Source organism: Vitis riparia, chromosome 6 (genome assembly GCF_004353265.1).
Source record: "Vitis riparia cultivar Riparia Gloire de Montpellier isolate 1030 chromosome 6, EGFV_Vit.rip_1.0, whole genome shotgun sequence".
NCBI lineage: Eukaryota > Viridiplantae > Streptophyta > Magnoliopsida > Vitales > Vitaceae > Vitis > Vitis riparia.
Window position 1 is genome coordinate 7,103,845 of NC_048436.1, and position 25,685 is coordinate 7,129,529.

A 25,685-nucleotide genomic window follows, 5' to 3' on the forward strand; every position below is an offset into this window, starting at 1 on the left:
TTTAATTTAAAATTCAATTTTAAAAAATTCAAAATTTAGTTATTTTATAATCATGACAGTGTCATAAAAATGAGATTTATCTATTTGTAACATTTATAAATACCAATTAAAATATAATCTCTTTATTTTAATTTTAAATAAAATTATTATTTTAGTTTTCTACAAATTTTGTAAAATATTGTGTCCAAAAAATCTTATTTAAACAAAATTGATAATTTTTAAAAAATAAATCATATTTATATAATATTAAGCCTAACTTGTCCACGTGCTTTCCATGTGGAGCCGACCAAGTTTATATATAAATTCTAGAGAGATCAGAGATGGACCCATATTCGAACATTGAGGTAGGCTAGCGGACAGCGGGGAAGTCGTTCCCTTGAAGGCGAAGCAACTGACATCATTTATCCATATCCATACAGCTCCTTTTCCAATTTCATCTTTATTTGAAATAAAAATATAAAATAAAAAACAGCCTTTCTTTACTTCTACTCTCTAATTTCTCCAATTTCTCAATCCAAAGTTCAAAACCCTTATTCATCTTCTCTGTCGTTTCTCCTGTGAGATGAGATTTGGGGTGGTAGAGGTGTTTTCAGATGATGGAGCTGAGTAAAGGGACCACATTCCTCCCCCAATTTCGAGTTTCTTTGCCTTACATCACTTGCCCTGTCTGCAAACGCTTTAGAGTTTCGGCTTCCTTTGGCGGGTAATTTTGATGTTGTTATTGTTGGATTTTTTTTTCATAATCTTCGATTGCTTTGTTTTCTGTTGTTGAATCATGATTATCATGTACAAATGCTACTCTTTCAGGCTGTATAGATTATCTATGGAATTGGTTAGATTTCATTTGCCAAATTAGTACAATTTTTTCGGGTAGAACAATCGATGCGTTATTTAATTGCAGTTGCGTAGATGGCATTAAGATCTTCGGTAAGTAATATAATGCTATTTTTTATGTCAAAGATTTTGTTTTTTTTTTAATCAGTATAATTATGAATGAAGGCAAGTCATAGGATCAAAACACCCATTATAGAAGTGTAAAATTGCTCAACATAATTGGCAAATGAATAGCATATTGACCCACAAAAATACAAGGGATGTCTAGTATAACTATTTTGTGGGATTTATTACATAGGCATATCTGGAAAATATTGTTGACTAGTAATTATTGGAGAACATGGAACTAAATAGGTTCATTGGAAGAATGTTAAACATTAAGGGGTATTAGTTTATTGAATATTGAAAGTTATAAGGTTATAGAGCATAGATTTAAGGGTCTGTATCATTGTTCATTTAGTAAGGTTATCAAGAGGTTCCATTGTTGCCTTGCCCTCTCTACTAGTTAGCATGTTTTTGGCACAAAATTTTGACATGTGCAAGGTCCAAATTTTGAGGACCAAAAGTCAAATCTCAGATTTTATCACATGAACTAGTCAAAGTTTAGGTGTTAATGTTGCTCAACAAAATTTGAAGAGAAAAAAAATGATGAATATATACATAGTACATGATATTTTCAAAAAAAAAAAAAAAGAATGATGGAAAAAGATCGATAGTGTTACTATATCAATAGCACAATGTGAAATTTGATCAAAATGTTTGGGTCTAAGCAAAAGTTACTTTTTTTTTTTGATAAATAAAGATTCAAATTGAATTAAAAAGAGTTGTCAAAATAGTGACTCAAGGTATACATGAAACAAACCTCCCTTCACCACCAAGGCTCAAACAAGAATAGAGTCTTAACAAGTACCCGACCATTCAAAAAAACTTACTAAAGTCAGTGGACAATTCTCTATAAACAACTTAGACTCTAACCAAAGAAAGCAAACAAAATCCCTTTTCAACATTTGGAAAGAAAACATCTCATTATCAAACGCAATTTTGTTCCTTGCCTTCCAAATTGTCCAAAACAAGCATAAAGGCCTTGCTTTCCAAACCTTCTTGCGCTTTTTGTCCACAAAAGAATCATGTCACCCTAGTAAAGGCTCTCTAACCAATGAAGATAGCATCCAAGACACCCCAAAAAGCGCAAAAAGCAACTCCCACCTTGTCTATTCACAATGGAGAAGTAGATGATATATGGATTCTTCATGCACAAGGCAACCATCCTCGTCTCTAAATTTGATCCAAAGTTAGAACTTTACCCCACTCTAACTCCCATGCAAAAAAGCTAACTCTAGGTTGGACCCAAGAAAGCCAAATTCTGCACATTGGAAAAGATCTGCCATTGTTTGGTTCCAAAGTGTTGTAGAGGGACTTAACTGTAAACTTACCACTCTTTGTCACTAACCAAAAGAAAGTATCTTCCATATATCCCTACCCACTCTCTGTCCATGCAAACTTGCCAAAAATCTCTCCATGCAATCCACCTCCCAATCATTAAAAGGTTTAGAGAAACAAGGATTCCAACCCCCCATAATTCCAAACATCCTCCACCGACACATCCTTGGAAATGGCTAAAGCAAATAAAGAAGCAAACAACACATGTAACAGATTATCCCACACCATTTATCCTTCCAAAAAAGCACCCTCTGCTCATTACCCATCAAAAAGGAACACCTAGTTCTCACAAGATCTCAATCCTTCCTTATCGCTTTCCACAACCTAACTCCATATCCCTCTTTCACCTCTTGAATAACCCACACTCACCCCCTCCCCCCCTTCGTCTTTCTTCCCCATACTTTTCACAGATAACCTAATTTCAAAAGTCCCTTTTCTCATTTGCAAAATGCTAACTCCACTTGCAAAGAAGAGCCTTATTAAGAATTGAAAGACTGTTAACACACAAACCCCCTTTCCTCTTGTCTTGGCAAACAAACACCCACTTAACAAGATGAGGTTTACGCTCTAACACCCCACCTCCCTATAGAAAGTTCCTCTAAATCTGTTCCACCCTTAATCTAACAATTCTTGGCATACAGAACAAAAACATAAAATAAATGAGCAAATTAGATAAAAATACTTCGAATTAATGTAATTCTCCCCCCTTTGGAAATATATTGTTGCTTCCATATGAACAACCTGTTGTGAAACCTCTCTTTTACTCCATCCCAAGCTATCGCAAACTTAAGTGGAGCACCCAAAGGGAGACCCAAATAAGAGGATGGGAGATTACCCACTTTACACCCAAGCTCAACAATTAGATCATCTAAATTTTCCACCATTCCCACAAGAATTAACTCACTTTTCTCCAGATTAATCCTTAACCCTAAAATCATCTCAAACCACATAATTAGTTAACATAAATAAGTTATTTGATCCCGAGAAGCCTTACAGAAAATTAGAGTGTCATCAGCAAGCAATAATGGGAAATTTGAACACCTTCCCTATTCCTACCCTGCACTTAACAACCAGATAAGAAACCTCCAACCATTGCCCTCTTCAAGAGACAACTGAGCACCTTTTATTGCAATCACAATAAATAGGGAGAAAAAGGATCCCCTTGATGCAGTCCTCTAGAACTTGGAAAAAAACTTGAGGGGTTCCATTCACCAAAACCTGAGGGGAGATACACCGCTTAATCCATCCAATCTACTTCACCCCAAAATCCATTTTTTTGCAAAACCGAAAACAAAAGGACTAGTCCATGTGATCATAAACCTTCTCTATGTCTAGTTTGCATAAAATACCACTCTCATTACTTTTTAAAATTGAATCAATGACCTCATTAGCAATAAACACTGCATCCAATATTTACTTCCTTGCCACAACACACTTTGAGTTGTGGAAACCGTTTTTCGAACCATTTTTTTTAGTTTATTGGCTAACAACTTGACCAAAAAATCCCTCAAATCCTCAGTTATGAATTAAAATCCTTAAAAGTGGCATTCAAACTCTTCTCAAAACTGCCAAGCTCACGAAACTCCCAAAAAGGCCATCACCTCATCCTTACAAATCCAAGAAAACTACCAAAGGCCATGGCAAAATGATTCAACCTTGGCACTTTATCCTCATTAAAACCTAAAAGGGCATTAAAGACCTCTTCTCTGAGAAAGGCTCCTCCAACAAGCAACCTCTTGAGCTTAAGATCCTGAACAATAGGCCATTTTAAACTTGGTTTCCAATCCCTTGAATCAAAAAGCAGATGTTAAAAATCTCGAACCACCACTTCCATAATATCCTTCTCCTTGAAAAACCACATTCCATTTATCTTAATTCTTGCCGAAAATTCCTTCTGTTGTGGGCATTAGCCATCTTATGGAAAAAACTAATATTTCTATCCCTTCTTTTAACCATACTTACCTTGATTTCTGTCTCCAAGAAATTCTTCCAACAAGACCTCCTTTATATACTCCTTCCTCGCTACCTTTTTGCTTCTACCTCATTAGGGACAAATTACAAGACTCTCCTTTGAATCCTAAAAGACCACTTGTTCCAACGCCATAGCCTTCCTAACTTCAGTTTGCCCAAAAACTTCTCTATTCTAGCTTTTCAAGTTAAACTTCAATGCTCTCACCATTGCAACCAAAATGAACTTGAAGAATCGCTAAAGTTAAACCTCTCCGACCAAGATTTAACAAATCCTTAAACCCTCCTCTTTTAACCACATATTTTCAAATCTAAAAGGCAAAGGGCCTTTCTTCATCCTTGTCCCATCCAACAAAATAGGAAAGTGATCAGACACTGGTCTAGGGGATCACGCACTGCATTGTCCCATTGAAATGATTTTCCCACTCCTCATTTACAAGAAAAAAAATCAAGCCTAGACTTAATTTGATCATTCAAGTCACCGCTCCAAGTAAAAAGGCCCCCCATTAAAGGCAAATCTCTCAACTCTAAGTCCTCAATTACTTTAGAAAACCTCCCTATCCTTTAAGGCAGTCTACCTCCACTGCTACATTTGCAAGGAAATCTAATCAAATTAAAATCACCTACAACACACCAAGGTTCACCCCAAAGACCTTTTATAGCCTCTAATTCACTCCAAAAAATTCTCTCTCTCTCTCTCTCTCTCCTCAATGTCGGCCCATAAACCCTTGTAAAACTTCATCTAAAATCGTCTTAGCATTTTTAACTGACACAAAACCAAAAACTTCCTCATTTCCAAATCAACCAGTTGTAGCATCCTATTATCCTAAAACATCAGAATACCTCCATCAACACCACTTGAGTTCACCACTGCCCATTCTAAGAACTGCCCCACATTCTAAAAACCACCCCACACCAAGAGTACACACTAACCCCATAGACATTTCTGGCATCTTAGTTTCTTGTAAACAGGCCAAATCCACTTTCTGAGACTTAATCAAAGCCTTGATAACCTTCCTTTTATCTCTATCATTAGCCCCTTTTACATTCCAACATAAAATGCGTATCCTCATCTAACATTAGAAACACTGCCCCTACAATCCACCTTTGAACCAATATAGTTCACACAAAAGTCATGGATTTTGATAGTAGGGGTTTCTTTGGCATCCTTTTTCATCCTTAATTCTATAGATGGTTTTGGTGACAGATAATGAAGAGGTTTCTTTCTAAGCTCCAAGGACAGACAATGAAGAGGGAGGAGGAGGATAGAGTACTGTGGGAGGAAGATAGCAAAGGGATTTTCTTTGTAAGGGGTTTACTCTTTGTTGGAGACAGATTATACCACCCCTTTCCCTTTAAAGATAATTTGGAACTCATGGATTCCTTTAAAGGTGTGCTTTTTTACTTAGGAGGCTTGTTGGGGAAACGTTTTGACATTGGATGAACTTCAAAGAAGTGGGTGGAAGTTGGCTAATAGGTGTGCATTGTGTAGAGAGGAGTTGGAGTCCATTGATCATATCCTCCTTCATTGTGATAAGGTGAGAATTTTATAGCAGCTGATGTTCTCCATTTTTGGCGTTCAGTGGATTTTATTTGAGACGATTGGGGAGACTCTTCTAGGGTGACATGACTTTTTTGTAGATAGAAGATGTATTAAGTCTTTCGTAGCTGCTCTTCTTTGTATTTTCTAGACGATTTGAAAGGAAAGAAATAAGAGATTCTTTGATTGTGAGGAATTGTTTGACCAAAGGCTAAAAAATATTTTTCTTAACAATTTCTCTATGTGGGTTAGGGTGTATATACACATATGGTTGACTTCATAGATTTGTTCGGGCTTGAATGAGGGAGGGAGTATTTTTTGTGTGTTCCCTCTTTCCTATATTTTTTGCCAAGTGTACTTTGTATATGTCTTGTGTACTCTTGTATATGTCTTGTGTACTCTTGTGTGCATTTTGCACTTTTTAATACATTCTCTTGCTTATCAAAAAAAAAAAAAGAGGGTTTTGGTGAAATGAATAGTTGCCAAATGTCTCTGCGCTGTGCATGGTTGCTGATTCGCAAACTGGGGTGAATCATTCCCAGTCTTAATATAAGTTTGTCCAAATAGATGAATGTATGTCAGGCTTTGGATAGCTCAAAAAGACTTTTATTGAGGATCAAGTTTTGTAAATTTTACCAAATTTGCTTTTTATCTTTGTCTAGATTGTTAGCCAATCAGTAAGCAAATGTTGAAATGGTTCTCTTTCTAAGAAAGACTTGAGTTTCCAAACTTATAGTTGGATTTCAATTTTCCCTCTTTGAACTTCTTTAGCTTAATTTCTGAGTTTTTATTCTATGGTATTCTGATGGCTGTATTTTTAGTGCTTAAACATGAAGTGATTTTTTTAATATGGCCATCCAAGATGAACAGCACTGGTCAACGCTTGAGTTTATAGGTATGATGTTAATGTGAACTGGAAATGACAAGAAACCTGGAAGTCTGTCATCCTGACCATCATAGAGTGATATCAGAATTTACATTCTTCTATATCTTTGTTGTTGTTTCTGATTCATGCATAACAGATAGAGAGATGTCTCTTTATATTTGTACTTATGGTGTGCTTACTTGTATGTTTTCCTCATATTGGTACAATATTAAATTACTATTCACATGTAAAGAAACAAAATACTTATAACAACATATAAAGAAATAAAATAACAATGCAAAAGAATAAGGTAATATTTTCAGTGAGGTTGCTTCAAGGGAGTGGCAGGGACTTCTTCAAGGCTTTCTTTATTGCTTTTTATTTTTTCTTAGTTCTGAGTTTCTAGAAAAATCTATGTAATTTATACAGCTCCACGTATATTCTTATTACCCCCTTGTTTTGTTTCTCCAATTCCTTGTAGAGAGACTTTTTCTGTATCATTCTCTAGATGGAAAAAGCTTGAGGCACATTGCAATAATAGTGAAAGTATTCAGCACTCAGCTATTTCTAAGAGTGATAGTTCAAGGCTTCCTGAGCTCTCTTTCAACCGTTTACAACTTACTGACGAGGAATATTGTGGATTGCAAAGACGGAATTTTGGTAGATTTGTTGCACGTGAAGCTGTACTGGATGAAGAATATTGGGTTGATCTCTCTCTCTCTCTCTCTCTTCCTCCCTCTCTTCCTCCCTCCCTTCCTCCCTCCCTCCACTCAGACCAACACACCTTCTGGTGTGTACTTCCTTCTAGCAATATTTGTTTCTTGATTCATGTCTAAAGTAGTTTAATGTATTTATTTTCTTTGCTTTTGTCTCTTTGCATGGCAGACAGCAGCATGGCTGCGGGCAGAAGCCCATTGGGAATCTTTATCGTATATGCGGTTCGTTCCCTTCTTGTATTCTTAACTATGTATTGTCGTAATGTTGTCTTAATAGTTTTACTAGGCTTTTTCCATTTGTTTGTTTAACTTACTGGTAATATCATGCCAAGTCTCTTATGAAAAAGGGAAAAAAAATAAATCTTATACTAAGTCTTAAATACTACATACATATGAATATTGGATTTTTCAATTTGGACCATTAGTTATGATGATTTACTCTGTTCCAGGCATGTTGATAATTATAAAAGGAAGTATGCTGAAGAGGTAAGCTGCCATGGAATACATTCTTTTTTAACTTTTCCTGATGAGTGCAAATTATTAAAGGGAGAGGGGGAAAGACACCTGCATTGACAACCTCAAATGACTGCATGAAGTGTTATTGTGAACTCTAGATTGTGCTCTATTTTTCACAATGATTATAGGCTTATCTTGGTAAGCTACAAGATGAGGCTAGGGAGATCTATGGCCTAATTTTATTACCATGTGGATACCATCCTTTGTTTATTAGAAAGACTAATTTTGGTTATTTGGCTATTAAAATAATTAACAATTGATTTTGGCTTATATTCAGCCTCTCTTTTCCAAAATAGCCTCATTGAAGAACTCAAGCCTCCAATTTGTTGAAATTACATGGGCCAATTGGTCATAGAAAGTGATATTGTTTTGTTAAAGACTTGAAAGTAATTGGATGTTACCTAGAGCACATAGTTTCTAAAGAGAACTGATATTTAACTGAGAGATTGAATATATAGTTGTTAAGGATGCACCTAACTTAAATACTCACTTGAAACCTAATTCTTGACAATATATTGTTTCTTTAATTTTCTTATCATGATAAGAAATTTATTTTATTAGTACCTTAAGAGATCAACTTGTCAATTGCCTTTGCAAATCCTTATGAACATAAGAAGAAAGATAATTGATTTTGTTAAGGAATGATTTTATATCCACCTAGAAATCTTTCAGGGCATGAGCTTGATTGTTGTTTCTGAATGTTTATTTGAAATCTTTGTTGGGCTTTGTGGAGCCTAGTTTTGTTTGATCCAATTTGACGACCCGACCCGAATAATATTGCATGGCTTTTTAATGGGAGATTTATTGAGGCCTGTTGGGCCGTTTAGCCCATTGTGGAACCACCCTTTATGATTAGGGTTTTTTAGTGTGGTGGGGTTGTCGTGTTATATATATAGAGAGAATATTGTAGCCGCTAGGTCGTACTCTGAATTCTTCCTGATAATAGTGATATCCCTGCAACTCCGTGGATGTAGGCAAATTGCCGAACCACGTAAATACTGTCTTGTGCGTGTGATTATCTTTTCTTTGGCGTGTGTTTTTCTTTAATTTTGTTTCTCACGGGTTGGGAATTCGGTTTAATTCCCTACAACTGGTATCAGAGCCTAGGGTTAGGTTTGAGTGGGAGCAATGGCAGAGGAAGCAGGAAAGGCGTCTGGAATAGAAAAGTTTGATGGCACAGACTTTGCGTATTGGAGGATGCAGATTGAAGATTATCTCTATGGGAGGAAATTGCATCTGCCTCTTTTGGGGACAAAACCTGAGAGTATGAAGGCTGAGGAATGGGCGCTTCTTGACAGAACAGGTTCTAGGAGTTATTAGGTTAACTCTGTCTAGGTCTGTTGCACATAATGTTGTAAAGGAGAAGACCACAGCAGATTTGATGAAGGCTTTGTCCGGTATGTATGAAAAGCGTCCGCAAACAATAAGGTGCATTGATGAAGAAATTGTTTAATTTGAAGATGGCAGAGAATGCATCAGTAGCACAACATCTGAATGAATTTAATACAATCACAAATCAATTGTCGTCTGTAGAAATTGATTTTGATGATGAGATTCGTGCTCTGATCGTCTTAGCTTCTTTGCCAAACAGTTGGGAGGCAATGAGGATGGCAGTAAGCAATTCTACGGGAAAGGAAAAGCTCAAGTACAATGATATACGAGATTTAATTCTGGCTGAGGAGATTCGCCGAAGAGATGCAGGAGAAACCTCAGGATCTGGTTCTGCCCTAAACCTTGAGACAAGAGGCAGAGGTAATAACAGAAATTCAAATCAGGGTAGATCAAATTCCAGAAATTCTAATCGAAACAGAAGCAAATCTAGATCAGGCCAACAAGTACAATGTTGGAATTGTGGGAAACAGGTCACTTTAAAAGGCAATGCAAAGCCCTAAGAAGAAGAATGAAGATGATTCTGCTAATGCTGTAACAGAAGAGGTACAGGATGCATTACTTCTTGCAGTAGACAGTCCACTTGATGATTGGGTTTTGGATTCAGGAGCTTCGTTTCATACCACTCCACACCGAGAAATCATACAGAATTATGTTGCAGGTGATTTTGGTAAGGTGTATTTGGCTGATGGTTCAGCCTTGGATGTTGTGGGTCTGGGAGACGTCCGGATATCGTTGCCCAATGGGTCTGTTTGGTTACTGGAGAAGGTTCGACATATTCCTGACCTGAGGAGGAATCTATTTCTGTTGGACAACTTGATGATGAAGGACATGCAATACTATTTGTTGGTGGTACTTGGAAGGTTACAAAGGGAGCTAGGGTATTGGCTCGTGGAAAGAAGACTGGTACTTTGTATATGACCTCATGTCCAAGAGACACAATTGCAGTTGCTGATGCAAGTACTGATACAAGCCTATGGCATCGTAGACTTGGTCACATGAGTGAGAAAGGGATGAAGATGCTGTTGTCAAAAGGAAAACTACCAGAATTGAAATCCATTGATTTTGACATGTGTGAAAGTTGCATCTTAGGAAAACAAAAAAAGGTAAGCTTCTTGAAAACTGGCAGGACACCGAAGGCTGAAAAATTGGAACTAGTACACACTGATTTGTGGGGGCCTTCTCCGGTTGCATCCCTAGGAGGTTCAAGGTACTACATCACTTTTATTGATGACTCAAGTAGAAAGGTATGGGTTTATTTCTGAAAAATAAATCTGATGTATTTGAAACTTTTAAGAAGTGGAAGGCCATGGTTGAGACAGAAACAGGTTTGAAAGTAAAATGTTTGAGGTCAGATAATGGAGGAGAGTACATAGATGGAGGGTTCAATGAGTATTGTGCTGCACAGGGAATTAGGATGGAGAAGACCATTCCTGGGACACCACAGCAGAATGGTGTGGCTGAGCGCATGAACAGAACTCTCAATGAGCGTGGCTAGAAGTATGAGGTTGCATGCTGGACTACCAAAAACTTTTTGGGCTGATGCTGTTAGTACTGCAGCTTACCTGATAAACCGAGGACCATCAGTTCCCATGGAATTCAGACTTCCTGAGGAGGTTTGGAGCGGTAAAGAGGTGAAGTTTTCACATTTAAAAGTTTTTTGGTTGTGTTTCTTATGTTCATATTGATTCTGATGCTCGTAGCAAACTTGATGCAAAGTCAAAAATATGTTTTTCATTGGCTATGGTGATGAGAAATTTGGCTATAGGTTTTGGGATGAACAAAACAGGAAAATCATCAGAAGTAGAAATGTGATATTTAATGAACAGGTTATGTACAAGGACAGGTCAACTGAGTGTCAGATGTTACAGAGATAGATCAAAAGAAATCTAAGTTTGTCAACTTAGATGAATTGACTGAAAGTACTGTCCAGAAGGGGGGTGAAGAAGATAAGGAGAATGTAAATTCACAGGTAGATTCTGAGTACACCTGTAGTTGAAGTTCGCAGATCTTCCAGGAACATTAGACCTCCGCAGCGTTATTCACCTGTTTTAAATTATCTCCTGTTGACTGATGGCGGTGAGCCAGAGTGTTATGATGAAGCCTTGCAAGATGAGAATTCAAGCAAGTGGGAGTTAGCCATGAAGGATGAGATGGATTCCTTGTTAGGGAATCAGACATGGGAATTGACTGAATTGCCAGTAGGAAAGAAGGCTTTGCACAACAAGTGGGTATTACAGAATAAAGAATGAGCATGATGGTAGTAAACGTTACAAGGCCAGATTAGTTGTTAAAGGGTTCCAGCAGAAGGAGGGCATTGACTACACAGAGATATTTTCTCCAGTTGTGAAAATGTCAACAATCAGACTTGTACTAGGAATGGTGGCTGCAGAAAACTTACATCTTGAGCAGTTAGATGTGAAGACAGCATCCTTCATGGTGACTTGGAGGAAGACCTTTACATGATTCAGCCAAAAGGGTTCATTGTTCAGGGACAAGAGAATCTAGTCTGCAAACTGAGAAAAAGCTTGTATGGCCTTAAACAAGCTCCTAGACAGTGGTACAAGAAGTTTGACAGTTTTATGCATAGAATTGGGTTCAAGAGATGTGAAGCTGATCACTGTTGCTATGTTAAGTCTTTTGACAATTCTTACATCATATTACTGTTGTATGTGGATGATATGCTTATTGCAGGGTCTGACATTGAGAAGATTAATTATCTGAAGAAGCAATTGTCCAAACAATTTGCAATGAAGGATTTGGGAGTTGCAAAGCAAATCCTTGGTATGAGAATCATTAGAGATAAGGCTAATGGTACATTGAAGCTTTCACAATCAGAGTATGTGAAGAAAGTTCTCAGCAGGTTCAACATGAATGAAGCTAAACCAGTGAGCACACCCTTGGGGAGCCATTTCAAACTAAGCAAAGAACAGTCACCGAAGACAGAAGAAGAAAGGGACCATATGAGCAAGGTGCCCTATGCCTCAGCTATTGGTAGCTTGATGTATGCTATGGTGTGTACAAGGCCAGACATTGCACATGCAGTGGGAGTTGTGAGCAGATTCATGAGTAGGCCTGGAAAGCAGCATTGGGAGGCAGTCAAGTGGATTCTAAGATATCTGAAGGGTTCATTAATACATGTCTTTGCTTCACAGGTGCAAGTTTGAAATTGCAGGTTATGTAGATGCTGATTTTGCTGGTGATATTGATAGTAGAAAGAGTACTACTGGGTTTGTTTTTACTCTAGGTGGTACAGCTATATCATGGGTTTCAAATCTACAGAAGATTGTTACTTTGTCTACTACAGAAGCCGAGTATGTTGCAGCAACTGAAGCTGGAAAGGAGATGATTTGGCTACATGGTTTCTTAGATGAATTGGGTAAGAAGCAGGAGATGGGCATTCTACACAGTGACAGTCAGAGTGCAATTTTCTTGCCAAAAATTCGGCTTTTCATTCAAAGTCGAAACATATACAAACAAAATACCACTTTATCCGTTATCTTGTTGAGGATAAACTGGTATACTTGAGAAGATTTGTGGATCTAAGAACCCTGCAGACATGTTGACTAAGGGTGTCACTATTGAGAAGTTGAAGCTGTGCGCAGCTTCAATTGGTCTTCTAGCTTGAGGACAGGAGGATAAGTTGTAGGGATGAGGGATTGTTTCTTGGAGGATAGCGGTTTGATGTTGGTGATTGGACTAGTCTCCAAGTGGGAGATTTGTTGGGCTTTGTGGAGCCTAGTTTTGTTTGATCCAATTTGACGACCCGACCCGAATAATATTGCATGGCTTTTTAATGGAGATTTATTGAGGCCTGTTGGGCCGTTTAGCCCATTGTGGAACCACCCTTTATGATTAGGGTTTTTTAGTGTGGTGGGGTTGTCGTGTTATATATATAGAGAGAATATTGTAGCCGCTAGGTCGTACTCTGAATTCTTCCCTGATAATAGTGATATCCCTGCAACTCCGTGGATGTAGGCAAATTGCCGAACCACGTAAATACTGTCTTGTGCGTGTGATTATCTTTTCTTTGGCGTGTGTTTTCTTTAATTTTGTTTCTCACGGGTTGGGAATTCGGTTTAATTCCCTACAATCTTGTAATTTTTTGTGTTATAGTTTCTGCTTATCTGTCCAACAGTTAAAAAAAAAAAAAAATCTCCTTATCTTAATGACTCTAAAAATGTTGAATCTTTCAAAATCATTTACTTGGTCTTAAAAGAAATATATAGGGGCAAAGCTCAATATGTAGAAATTATTTGCCTCTATCAACTTATGATACATGGGAAGGTCCATTTATGGGGAAATAAAAGTAGGGAAAAGTAAACTAGGCTGTCTAGAATACTTGTCTCTTAGTAAAGAGTGAACAACTATTAAAAACCTTAAAACCATATCTCTTACAAAAACTTTTGAGATATGGGGATTAGAGAGAGACATGTCAAACTTTTGGAGATTTTCAACCCTACTACATGAAGAGTACACAAGATGCCCAAAAGGGCAAGAAAAGAAATATTGCAAAGAGATCAAACATTCAATGATATCTAGTAAGGACACAAAACCATCACCCAAATGCTTCCCAGGCCAAAGATAAAGAGAACTATAAGACTCTTTAGTGATTGATTTGAATGCCTCAAATCTTCAATTTCCAGTGATTCCATTCTTGCCAAATGGCCCAAAATAAACGAAGTGCGGCTGTCCCCCATCTTTTCCAATCAAACCATATGCTTAATCAGGATGGTGAAATTCATGGTTGGAGCAGTCTCTATAGTAGTCAGATCCTTTGGATTGAACTGTATCATGAAATATAGAATTTATTTCCATTCATCTCTTGAATTGTTTTGGGTTTGTCTTGCATTGCTGAGTCACCAACATTCTTGGCCCCAAGAACTGTCAAGGGTTTTTACTTTGAACTCTTTACTATGTGAAATGTCTTCATTATTAAGATCATAGGAAATACAAAGAAGGATGAAGTTACCTGAAAAAGCTAAAAAAGAAGAAAAATAAACAAAGAGTAGTACAACACACTAAAAAAAAAAAACTAAAACCAAAAAACCAAAACAAGGATTTAAACTCCATGATCAAGGGATAGGGATTCCCTAAAACAATCCTTAGAGATTAGGCACCCTTCTTAGTCAATTTGTCAGCCACCTCATCGCATGATCTAGGTTTTTCAGTATAGAAGATGAAGAAGACCCTTGAAAGTGCCTATTCAACCAGTGAGTAAGCGGGCCTGAGCCTCCTGAATAAACCCAATAAATAACGACAGAGTTCCTTCCCACATGGACATTCTTGTTGCCCAAACTAGATTCCAAGATTAATCTTCCTAGGTCCTAAGATCTCATAACTATCCCTTGCCCAATTGGTTTGGAGAAAGCATGCAACATCAATCATATAGGGTGGCTTTTTTTGCTTCAGAGGTAACATGGGAGAAAGCTTTAACTTTGGATTAGGTCCAAAGGAGGGAGTTTTTTTTGGCAAATAGATGTTCTCTTTGCCACATGGTTCAAAGTCGCGGTATCGGTCATTAACTCGGAGGATCACGAGGCATATCGATATTGGTGTCTCGGTTCGGTATCGGGCAATACGTAAAATAAGACAATTAAAATTTTCAAAAAATTATATAAATTAAAAAATAAAATAAATATAATTAAATAAGCTGAATTTTTTTTTTCCATATTTAGCTCAAAGTTATTTATGATAATATTAAAAATTGAGGATTTAATTCTCACTTTACCATATAAACACTTTAATTTATCATTAAACCTCATATATACCTTTTATATCATTTTATTTTAGCAAATTGGGTAATCAATTCTACTAATATGTTATTATTAAATCATATTAAAGTGTTTATATGAAAGGTATTTTCCATGTAAATTGTACTCAATTCTCCGTGTAAATCTATATAAAAGGCAGCTTTTTACTTTACTAATTTGAGCCCCCAATCTCCCACCCTCACCACCATTGCTGTCAAGACCCACAACAGACGACACCACTTGCAATCGCAAATTTGCAATCGTGCAAGACCTAACATGGGAGGGGGAGCAATCTGACTGTGAGGGGTTGTCTTGTCGACGTCGCCGGTGAAATATTCAGGCCACTTGACGAGTCACCACCGCCCACACCAAAGCTCCACCCTCCGATAATGCTCGATTTTGAGGAAAATCAGGTAAGTAAATCCTAAATCATGCCCTTATCCTTCGGTAGTTTCTCCGCTTATTTCCAAACGGGTCACGATTTGGGTTTTTTTTCTTCGTCTTCTTTGATTTGATGGTTTAAAATTTCAGAATAGCCCTTTGCTTTTGAAAAGGCAATCTCTGATTAATTTTTTTTTTTTAATTTTATGAAAATTTTGAAAATTCTCTGTAACCTAACCAAGTCAACCGAATTAACTCGGAAACTCGGACGAGTCAGCCGAGTCTAACCGATTCCCAGCCGAGTTTGTGGATTATACCGTATCTCGTATCGGTCTCGTCGCGGTAGGTGTTGAGGCGGATACGACTCGGCCGAGTCTACTGGACTTAGCCGATACTTTGAACCCTGCTTTGCCATGCTGAAGAAGAAATTGTTGATCACATTCTTGTCCATTGTGCAAAGACAAGGTTCTATGGTAGCTGTTTTTTACTCTCTTTGAAGCATCTTGGGTTCTTTCCTCTTTGGTTAAAGAGACACTACTTGAGTGGCATGGGTCCTTCTTGGGTAAAGTTCACAAAAAGTATTAGAAGGCTGCCCCATTATGTATCTTTTGGACTGTTTGGAAGGAAAGGAACATGCTAGCTTTTGATAATGTGGAGTTTTTGGTCCAAAGGATGAAAAACCCTTTTGTTTGTAATTTGTGGTCTTGGTCTAGGGTGTATCATGTATGTAGATGTGGGCCTATGTCTCTTTCAAACTTGATCGATTGGGCAGGTTCTAAGTGAGGGCAGGTGATGCTTTTTGTTCTCTCCCTCCCCCGCTTGGTTGAGCCTTATGGCAGCTAATGTATACTTCTTGTAAGCTTTGGGATGCTGTTTTGGCTTTTCCTTTTTATATATACTCCTTCTTTTACCTATCAATAATAATAATAATAAATTTCTAATGACCTTTCAATGTGAATTGACTTGAGCATCCTTGAGCACAATCATCAATAATATAAAAAAATTTGAAAAATTTTGCTATTTTGGAATTTGCTATTGTGGCTACTAGAGCTCTGTTCCAAAGTTAGTCTCCTTACTGATCAACATTGCATAACACATGAAGGAAAGCCACCATCCAATCCATTTATATCACCTCAATCTAAAGTCTTTCCCATTTAAGGTATGATCCTGGAAAGCTAGCCAACTTCATAGTTAGTAATATCTAGAGTGTTCTAGTGATGTCCTGCATCACTACTGCACCTGAATGTTTTCTTTCACATAACCTAATTATATCAGTGTTTGGTGTTTTTTTTAAATATATTTTTGCATGTTTCAGGAGTTCTATGCTTTGAAACGACGATGTGCTGGGCAAGATGGAAATTTATTGAAGTGCTTCTGTTTTGTTGCAGTATGTCATAATCTCCTAGATAAATTAATTGTTTGTTTCTACCTGTGTTTTGAAATTGATGTTGATCGTGGAGGTAACTATTTATTGAATATGAATATAAGGCAAATTGAAGGTGCAATGTAGATCTTAATTTCCAACCTTATTATTCTACTTCAGTTTCATGTCCTAATTGGTCCAATTCTGCTTATTGTCTATTAAACCACACATTCTGTAGTAAGATTTATATAGTTCTGTATGTTGCAATTTTTTTGAAGGGGGGAACTGAGGTATTGTTTTGTTTATGTTTGAATCCAGTCTTTCAATGACATCTTTCACTGATGTGAAGATAACATAATAATCTCATTTTTTTCCTCTATGGTCCTCACATCCTTTCTTCAACTAAATAAATGACCAAATTATGCATATATGTATCATAGAGGAAGGAAGCACATGTTCTCCATGGCCCTTCACTTCCACTTGGTATGAGACCATGCCTTCGTATTTGACATATGTTGCTCATTTGTTTTGCCAATATAAAATGAGGGTGCTGCAGAAAATATTATGGATTACCTAGATTTTCTGGTTAAATAGAACAGATATTAACAGCAGACATCAACATTAAAATGTATGTATTCCGTTTTCTGATACATATCAAATAAACCTTTGATGAATATTATGCAATTTTCTACATGTTGTTGCAGTGCTCTTGCTGAGTTAATGTATTTGGTGGTGCTCTTTTTTCTCCATTCCAGGTTAAGAAGGAGGAGAAAAATATACGAAGAACCGTCTTAAACAGTGTTGTGGGAACTCTGGACCTAAGCATTCGACAATATCTACGAGGGGAAACATACCCCGGGGTACACATTGGATTTTATTTTGATGCATGTGCTTCCAAGTTTATACTGACATTGGGAATTATTTTCTTCCCTAGATGTTGTTAAATCTTTTTCAATGAATCGACCTTCAACTCATTCTATAATATCTTCAGGAGATTAAAAGATTGTCTTCTGTCTTGGCAAGTCCAGAGCCCTTTGATGCGCATAAATATGCTTACATTGCCAATGTTTGTGTTTCAAAATTTGCCCGACGCCAGGGAATTGCACTAAACATGCTTTCTTTGGCCAATGATGTTGCCTCCTCAGCCGGTACCGTGTTTCAACTCCTAAGAGTGGTTATATATAAATATATACATGTTTTACCTTCATATTTCAATCTATTATGTTGATATTATAGTGATAGTCCTTTTTCCCTCTTCATTGGATTGCTTGTAGGTATGAAGCAACTATTTGTTCATGTAAATGCAGACAACAAACCTGCTCAAGAACTGTACAAAAGAACTGGCTTTAAGGTTGGCCACCCAAATCTTTAGTATGTTGAGGCATCTTATTTTAAATTTGTTAAAATTTTCATGTATGCCTATTCATATGCTTTTATATCTTAAATGTGATTGAGATGCAACACTTGGCCTTTTGGCATTTAGAGTGCACTAATCAGTTTAGGTCTTGCACTTTTACTTCACTATTCATTTTTCCTTTTTCTTTAATTCACAAAAAAAAAAGTGTTTAATTCAAATTCACAATAACATACAAAGAATGATGAGTTATCCTTTGCAAAAACTGACCAGAAAGAAGAAAAAAGTATAGAAAAGAAAGCAAACATGGAAGGCTAAAAGCAAAATATTATAAAAGACCTTCCAATTCAAAGCAACTCCATAGCCAACATGAAGAGAAGAGCTCATGGAGGTCAAAGATCCCCTACAAGAGACTAATTAAGAGGCCCCATGCATGGCTAGAAGATTCACTGTGAGGAATCCAAGTGAAAGAACATGACTAGCCTGCTGTTATACTTCCAAGGACATGGCTAGCATTTGATGCCCAAGTGATGGCAATACCAGAAATTTCCCTCAACTATGAGATCGGGCAACACCATAGACTAGCATGGTACAATCCCTCCAAAAGGGTTTGAATCTCCAACTCAGTAGCTAATCTCAACCCAAGAAGCTTAGAGAAGGCTCTCAGCACTCTACTATCATGCTTCTTACAAAACCACTTATCCCAAGTTAATCCAGAGTAGCCAAAGAACAACTTTCAAAGTTGAGTTTGAGAGTACCTGCTAAGAGAGCTCCATTCAGCTTGCACCTTAGACGCAACCTTCCTAGTTGCACTTGTAAGACTCAAATCTCACAATCTGAAGCCCAAAAGCTCAAGGGGGATCTCACAAAAAAACATCTGAGGCCAAAGCCCAAAAGGGTGATGAGAATGTATAGCCTTCCATAAAGCCTCCATCTATCCTGAAAAAATTTGGCATTTTTCTTGAGCTAGATCATCCAAAGCAAAGCGACACAAACCACTTGCGACGAAACTATGTTTTTCATAAGATGACCAAAACCCTAGTAAGCAATAATCATCATGTCTCACACTTGTGGGAGGGATCCAAACCATCTTTACTAGACTAAATAATCTGTGCCAAAGTCTAAGGCAACCAAGCTGTGAATGAAGAGGTAACCGATTTGCTACAATCTAGTAATAATCATCATGCCCTTGACTCTTCACTTGCCTTTTTAACATAACTTAGACAAATACACCTGCCTTTGTATTTGGAGTAGTTTACATTGATTAGGCCTCTTAAGTAGCCACTATTTATGATCTTATTGAGTAAATTGCATTTATCATGAAATTTGTGGTCACAAATGCCTGAATCCTACACCATCCATTTTTTGCCATTCTTAAAACTAATTTTTCTATGTAATTGAGTTTATGTTCAAGAACCATAGTTTAAAATTGTTAAAAAATGAGGATATTTTTATATTTAAAAAAATCAAATTGACCTTGCTTTTCCAAAACGCTGAGAAATCATGTTGGGAAGTATGGGGTCCATGTTTGAAAGTTCTAGACAAACATCCTTGACAGTTGGGGTTGATCATCAAACACTGTTTTAATTGTTGAAGCTCTCCTAAACAGTTCTTTAGTAGGTTTTCCTCTAAGTTTTTTTTATGTTGTTAAATTGAATTGTCCCTTCAAATAAATTAGACAATTGGAAATAGGACTAATTTCGGTTTAAACTGTGTATTCTCCGAAACAACATGTGCATGCATTTTAGGCAAGAGGTGTACTTTCTGCCTAGCAACACTGTTAAGTTGTAAATAAATGGAAAGGCATCCATTGTCATATTTGACTGATACTGTTAATATCTATAATCATGGTCTTTGTTACAGATACTAGCTGATATTGGTCCAAAATCTTAGTTGCTCACTGGATAAATGCTAGAGCATATTTGTCTGTGTCTGATACTGCTTTTGTATAAACCAACATCGTATAGAGGATTTCATAGTAATCCTAAGCCCATTTTCTTTCTTTCCTTTCTCTCTCCCTTCCTCCCTTCCTCTTCGTCCCTCCTATGCTGTTGTTTATTGGTTCCTGAGGGTTACAAAATCAGTTTATACCTAAAGTTAGAGGAAGCCTGAAGGAAAGCAACATTGTAAGAAGGAATTTTCAATGAAATCTTTTAGGTTTAGAAAGATTATTTTATCGTTTGTAAATATAAGAATATTGACTTAGTGGCCTATCAGAAAGAAGTATTCATATAGTCATTGTGATTGACTGTACTCATAATAAGACTTTTAAGTGTTACTTAGATTTGTCCACACTGTTTTGTGTTATTTTATTTTTCATTCTGGCCTATGCATGTACAGTTCATCTTATATGATTTTAAATAGGAAAAACTGTGGAACCTGACTCAATTACTGTTGAGGCTTGGAAGTGTATAAATGATGAGGTGTAATTTATGACTAGTTCTATTTAAAGATCTTAGGGACTAAAATACCCAGTGCAAGGAGTAAAAGCACTTTGGAACGAGTGAACAAGAACAAAGTTGATTTTTGAAGCTGCATCAACTACCATTATAGTAAGCTTATGAGCCATACTCTGAATTTTAAAAGAGAGTAATTGTGAAAGGAAAGGACATAAATGAAAGACTTTGGTTTTATTGCAGGAAGATCAAACATAGGAGATGTATATTTTTAAGTGATTGTAGTAGAAGTTCAAAGAAAGGAAGATCTTATATGACATTTATCGATTTTGAAAAGCATAAGGGTTCCAAGGAATATAATCTGATGGACTTTTTCATTGTAAATAGAAGGGAGTATTAATCAAATATATTGATTTGATGGTGTCATAAGTGCTATAAGAGGAATTGGGCATAACCAATTTACTAGTGTATAGGGGCTGAGCTACAGTTTTGTCTTGGACTAACAGTCATAGAGGGTCCAGGAAATATGACTATTAGATTCCAAGGATTGTGGACTTGTAGTGCTTTGAATTGCTTCTTCTTGCAAAAACCAATATTGGCCAACCAGGAAGCCAATAGCTGGCTTCCCTAGTTGATTTTGTTTTGGGATTGCTTCTTATTGTGGAAGCTAAGATTGGTCAAGCAGGAAGCTAATAGTTTGGCTTCCCATGTTGATTTGTTTTCAATCTCATTTGTTTTCAATCTCAAGTTCCTTGAGTTTTAGTACTCTTAGGGATAGAGAGCCTCTGGCTTTCTCGAACAGGTTTCTTTTAACACTTTTATACCCTGTGCATTTTCTTTTTCATTTTAAGGATTTCTCATCTTTCTTCCTTTTGTATAAATTGTCATCTTTATCTGATAAAATATAAGTATGATTTCTTATCCAAAAAATTAAATCAATATATTTTTTTTTTCTGAAGGAAACAATAATATATTAAAAGTGTCAAACAAAGTGTGCAACCAAGTACATAGGTAGTATATAAAATGCACCAAGAGGCAAAGCAAAAAAACACGAGGGACTCCAAAAAACACAACCTCACAAAGACCCCAACCAATCAATATTATCTATAATGGTTAGGGGATCCCTGTCTAGATGCATCCTAACCCATAACATGAGGTTGCCAATGAATTATAAATAAATAAAATAAAATAAAATAAAAATCGTATTATGGATCACAAGGTTACAACAAGGGTTGTCATTGAGCCGAGGATTTGTAATTACTATGAAGGAACTAACAAGGAATCTTCCGGAAAATGTCACAATTCCTTTTGTTTAACAACTATAATCGATTTTAGTTGGTGAAAACAATGTTGGTCTTGACTCCAAGTTAAAAATATCAAAAGATATGAAGTATGGAGGTTTGGGGGTAAGCACAACTAAGATGGAATACTTGCAACGTTATTTTATTATAAAAAGTAGTATAATGAAATGGATGGCTAAGAGACATCTAAGAGCAAATGATATCTTTATCTTGGATTATATTAGTCCCAAGGGAGATCAAGGATGTTGTCTATAGAATTAAGAGCAGACTGTATGAAACAGAGAAGCACAGACAGAGTATTTGGTGATTGTGGAACACCTATTAAATTGGAAGGAAACTGTTATAAGACAATTATAAGACCAGCTATGTTGTTTCATATAAAATGTTATGCAATTAGAAATAATGCAAATTGAACATATTGGAATCGACCATGTTAAGATGGGCAACATGCAAAACGAGGAAAGACAGAATAAGAAATGTATTGATAAGAATGTAGAGAGGTACCAATTGGGTAATGAGATCAGGGAAAGGTTCTTTATGATGGTCAAACTTGTGAAGACCTATGGATGTGCCAGTATAGACAAGTGCTTTAATATTAGTTGAAAATACATTTGTAAGGGGGTAAAGGCACCACCAATTGATCATGAGATGAGGGAAAGATGTTGAAAAGAGTTTGTCCACATGTAATGAAGACCTATAACTGCACTGGTGCAAATGAGTGGTATAATTTGAGTTGAAGGGGCAAAAGGTCAAGAGGAAGACAAAAATGAATGTGGGTGAAGGTTCTAAGAAAAGGCATAACTGTAATGGTGGAAATGGCTTTAGATGCAGAGCTTTGTGTCTCCAGCTAAGGTCCACTGCCTTCATGCTTGCTACTTCTTGCTTCTAATTTTTTTACTCTTTGCTCTGTTGGGACCATAATTTCCCTTAACCACAAGGCTTCATTTCTTTCTTTGTTCCCATTCATATCCTTGGTTCCCCTGCACACACATCTCCTTTAATGAGAACATCTCTCTTAGTCAATGGTTTTCATAGTTGCATGGCTACACCATCAAAGCTGAGTTTCCGTCATACTGCCACCAGTTTGTGTTTCTACTACCTTCTTATGAATTGCATGCTTTTCTCAATGCTGTCATTATCATCTAGTATCATGCTCTCTAGGTAGAGATCCCCAACCCAGATAACAATTGCTCTTTGTTGTTATATGTTGATTATCAATCTTTCATCAGCTTCCACATTTCTTCTTCAAGGTTTACTAAAATTACCGTGTCATACATATTGACTTTGCCCATTCTTGTTAAAATTATATCATCATCTTATAGAATGTATTGCAGGTCCTTTTGAGCATGTTCAGTGAATTCTTTTCATTTCAGTTTTTGGACAATGAAGGAAACCCCATTCCACAATCTCTCCTTGGGAACAAGGACTTAGGGTAAACCCCAGAAACACAATATTGCCTGAAAACCATGCCTATTGGGTATATCTAGGTTATTTTGATTCCCATGGTTCTTCATCCATATTGTCCTTCACCAGGAGGAAATTTAGTTCTTAGGCTACCATGAATTTTTCTCTGCTGCAATCAACATGTTTATTTGTGGCACTGTTGCTTTTCCTCATGGCTTCTTCTTTTGCTCTCTGCAGATTGTAGAAGCTTCTTCATCTCCTCTATCAAAAGACCAAAGGCTTCTGATGTCAATGGAATTGTAAGCTGTGGAATGTAGGTGGACCACCATTAGAATGGTGGTTATAGTGGGAGGTTCCAGGTACAACTCACAGTGGAGACAAAAATTTATTTTATTAAAAAAAAACAAAGGGAAAAAATAAAAAATAAATGGTGGTTATAGCAAAATTGTAATATCTTTACCAAAGGGAAAATATGTTCCTTTTTCTCCTTTCTTTTGCATTGGTGTAGGCCAAATATCTTATTGGTTTACGGCTGTATGCTTGGTTTGGCTTGGTTTAAAGTTGTGAGGGCACATAATGATGATGATGTAAATAATTTGATATGTTGTTAATATTTAGTGTTTTTCTGTTATTATTTTTTATTACTTTATATCTTCATGGAAGATCAAACAAGTAAATATCCTAATGAATTCACTACTTATTCTAATTAGGGTGGCTAATTTGATGATGTTTTGGTTTTATATTCTATAAAAATATAGACTATTATTTTTTTCTTTTTACCAAAATTTGATAACTATTTGGATAATTTGGAAAATAAGATTAAAAAAAAAAAAGGAAATTTTGATGAAAATTTTTAAAATATTTACTTTAATATTTTTTTCAAAAAGAAACAAAAAAAAGTTTGAGAAAATGTATTTGTTAATTATTTAATATTATTTCTCTCAATTTTTTTAATGGATAATAAATTATAAAAAGTTTATTCACAATTTTTTTTTCATATTTTTTTTTCTAATTCCCTTTTTTCAAATTTTCCTATAATAAAATATTATATCTTATAAGAAATCTATTTTTAAATGACACCAAAAAAAAAGAAAAAATAAATAAAAGAAAAGAATTAGAAGATGAAAACCCATGAACAGTCTTAAGTCAAAAAACTTAATCGGACAATTGAATCGAACATACCACCATTTAAAAGAAAAGAAAAAAAAAATAGTGGATATTCCATTATATTATAAAATGATTATCCCAATACGCATTATTTCATGTCATGGTGAGGTGGCGTCATCTGATTGGTTGGGTAGAACTTTCCTTTTCAGTTCACAGCTGTTCAATAACTTATCCGGAGAGTGTTTGAAGTCACGTGCTTGTCATCCAAACTACGTGGGCCCCACTGGAATTGTCACGTGCTTAGCGATCTCCGCTATTTATCCCAATCGCTACTCCACGCGGTCACGCGTCTACTTAAATAGCGCATCGTTGAATTAAGCCAATTATTAAGTATTAAGCTTTTTTTAAAAAATATATATATTTTATTTCTATTAAGTGTTAAATTATTTGTTTTTTATATGTTAAAAATTAATATATTTAATGTATTAAGAAAAAAAAATTTTATATTAATTCTTATTTGACTTAAAAGTAAATTAACATATTTCTAAAAAATTTAAAATAATAAAAATTATTATAATAAATATTTATCATTATCATCCTTGCAAAAAAAATATTTATTACATTTATTTTTATATTATATAATTAAAAAAAATTAAATTAATAATTTGAAAAGTAATCTATTGATAAAACCTAAATCAAATCAAAGAAAAAACAAAATAATTCAATTACATATTTCAGATATCCAAAACATCTCATTTTAGGTTAATATCTAAACATCACATTTCTTAAAATGGTAAAATCTAAAAATGAAAAATTAGTTAAATACTTGAAAGAGTTCATTTGAGATTTGGTTCTCAAAACTATTGCTTGAATACTTGATCAGATGTCGCAAAAAAAAAAGAAAAAAAAAAGTCTATAGTTGAGGATTGATTTTAACTTGTATTGTCACTTCCCAATTCCATTTCTTTTTCATATTGAAAAAATAATCTATTAATAACTAAGACTTGTTGAGGAAAATTGTGAATAGCGAAGCATGTCACGACAACTTTTGTTTTAGTAGTAAACGAATAACGTATCATTCTCTTAAATATTAGGAAACGTGACTTGACAACATCAAAAGCACGTTCGACGACATTTCTTAATCTTACATGACATTGGTTGAATGTATCATCTTTTCCTACAATTCTACCACCACGATGAAAATCACTTAACCAATAACATAATTATAATATAGTGTCATAAAACCCCAAGTGTGTGTATGTTACGCCTACTAAATATTATTTTTCCAAAATAAAAAATAAAAAAACATTGAGTTGAGTATTATTATGAATAAATACATATCATATTAAATAAAACGA

At 35.8% G+C, this 25,685-nt stretch overlaps 1 protein-coding gene across 3 annotated transcripts; it reads left to right on the top strand.

Moving 5' to 3' along the window:
- Nucleotides 1–355: 355 nt before the first annotated feature.
- LOC117916303 lies at nt 356–23,864 on the top strand. 3 transcript variants are annotated; one of them, XM_034832257.1, is made up of 10 exons: nt 356–703; nt 7,129–7,351; nt 7,533–7,585; nt 7,813–7,849; nt 16,718–16,789; nt 17,521–17,625; nt 17,757–17,913; nt 18,040–18,116; nt 23,151–23,248; nt 23,458–23,864. In XM_034832257.1, the coding sequence occupies exons 1-10, from the start codon at nt 594–596 to the stop codon at nt 23,462–23,464; spliced, it is 939 nt and encodes a 312-aa protein (XP_034688148.1). In that variant the 5' UTR covers nt 356–593; the 3' UTR covers nt 23,465–23,864. The 3 variants fall into 3 exon arrangements, with proteins under 3 accessions (XP_034688148.1, XP_034688149.1, XP_034688150.1); XM_034832258.1 differs by lacking the exon at nt 23,151–23,248; XM_034832259.1 differs by lacking the exons at nt 23,151–23,248; nt 23,458–23,864 and adding an exon at nt 20,572–20,597 and having other exon boundaries at nt 18,040–18,136.
- Nucleotides 23,865–25,685: the final 1,821 nt, after the last annotated feature.

Coding starts and splice junctions, on each gene's coding strand:
- LOC117916303 (XM_034832257.1), top strand. CDS start 594: ATGATGGAGCTGAGTAAAGGGACCACATTCCTCCCCCAATTTCGAGTT. Junction 7,586..7,812: donor GAATCTTTATCGTATATGCG/GTTCGTTCCCTT, acceptor ACTCTGTTCCAG/GCATGTTGATAATTATAAAA. Junction 16,790..17,520: donor AGTGCTTCTGTTTTGTTGCA/GTATGTCATAAT, acceptor TCTCCATTCCAG/GTTAAGAAGGAGGAGAAAAA.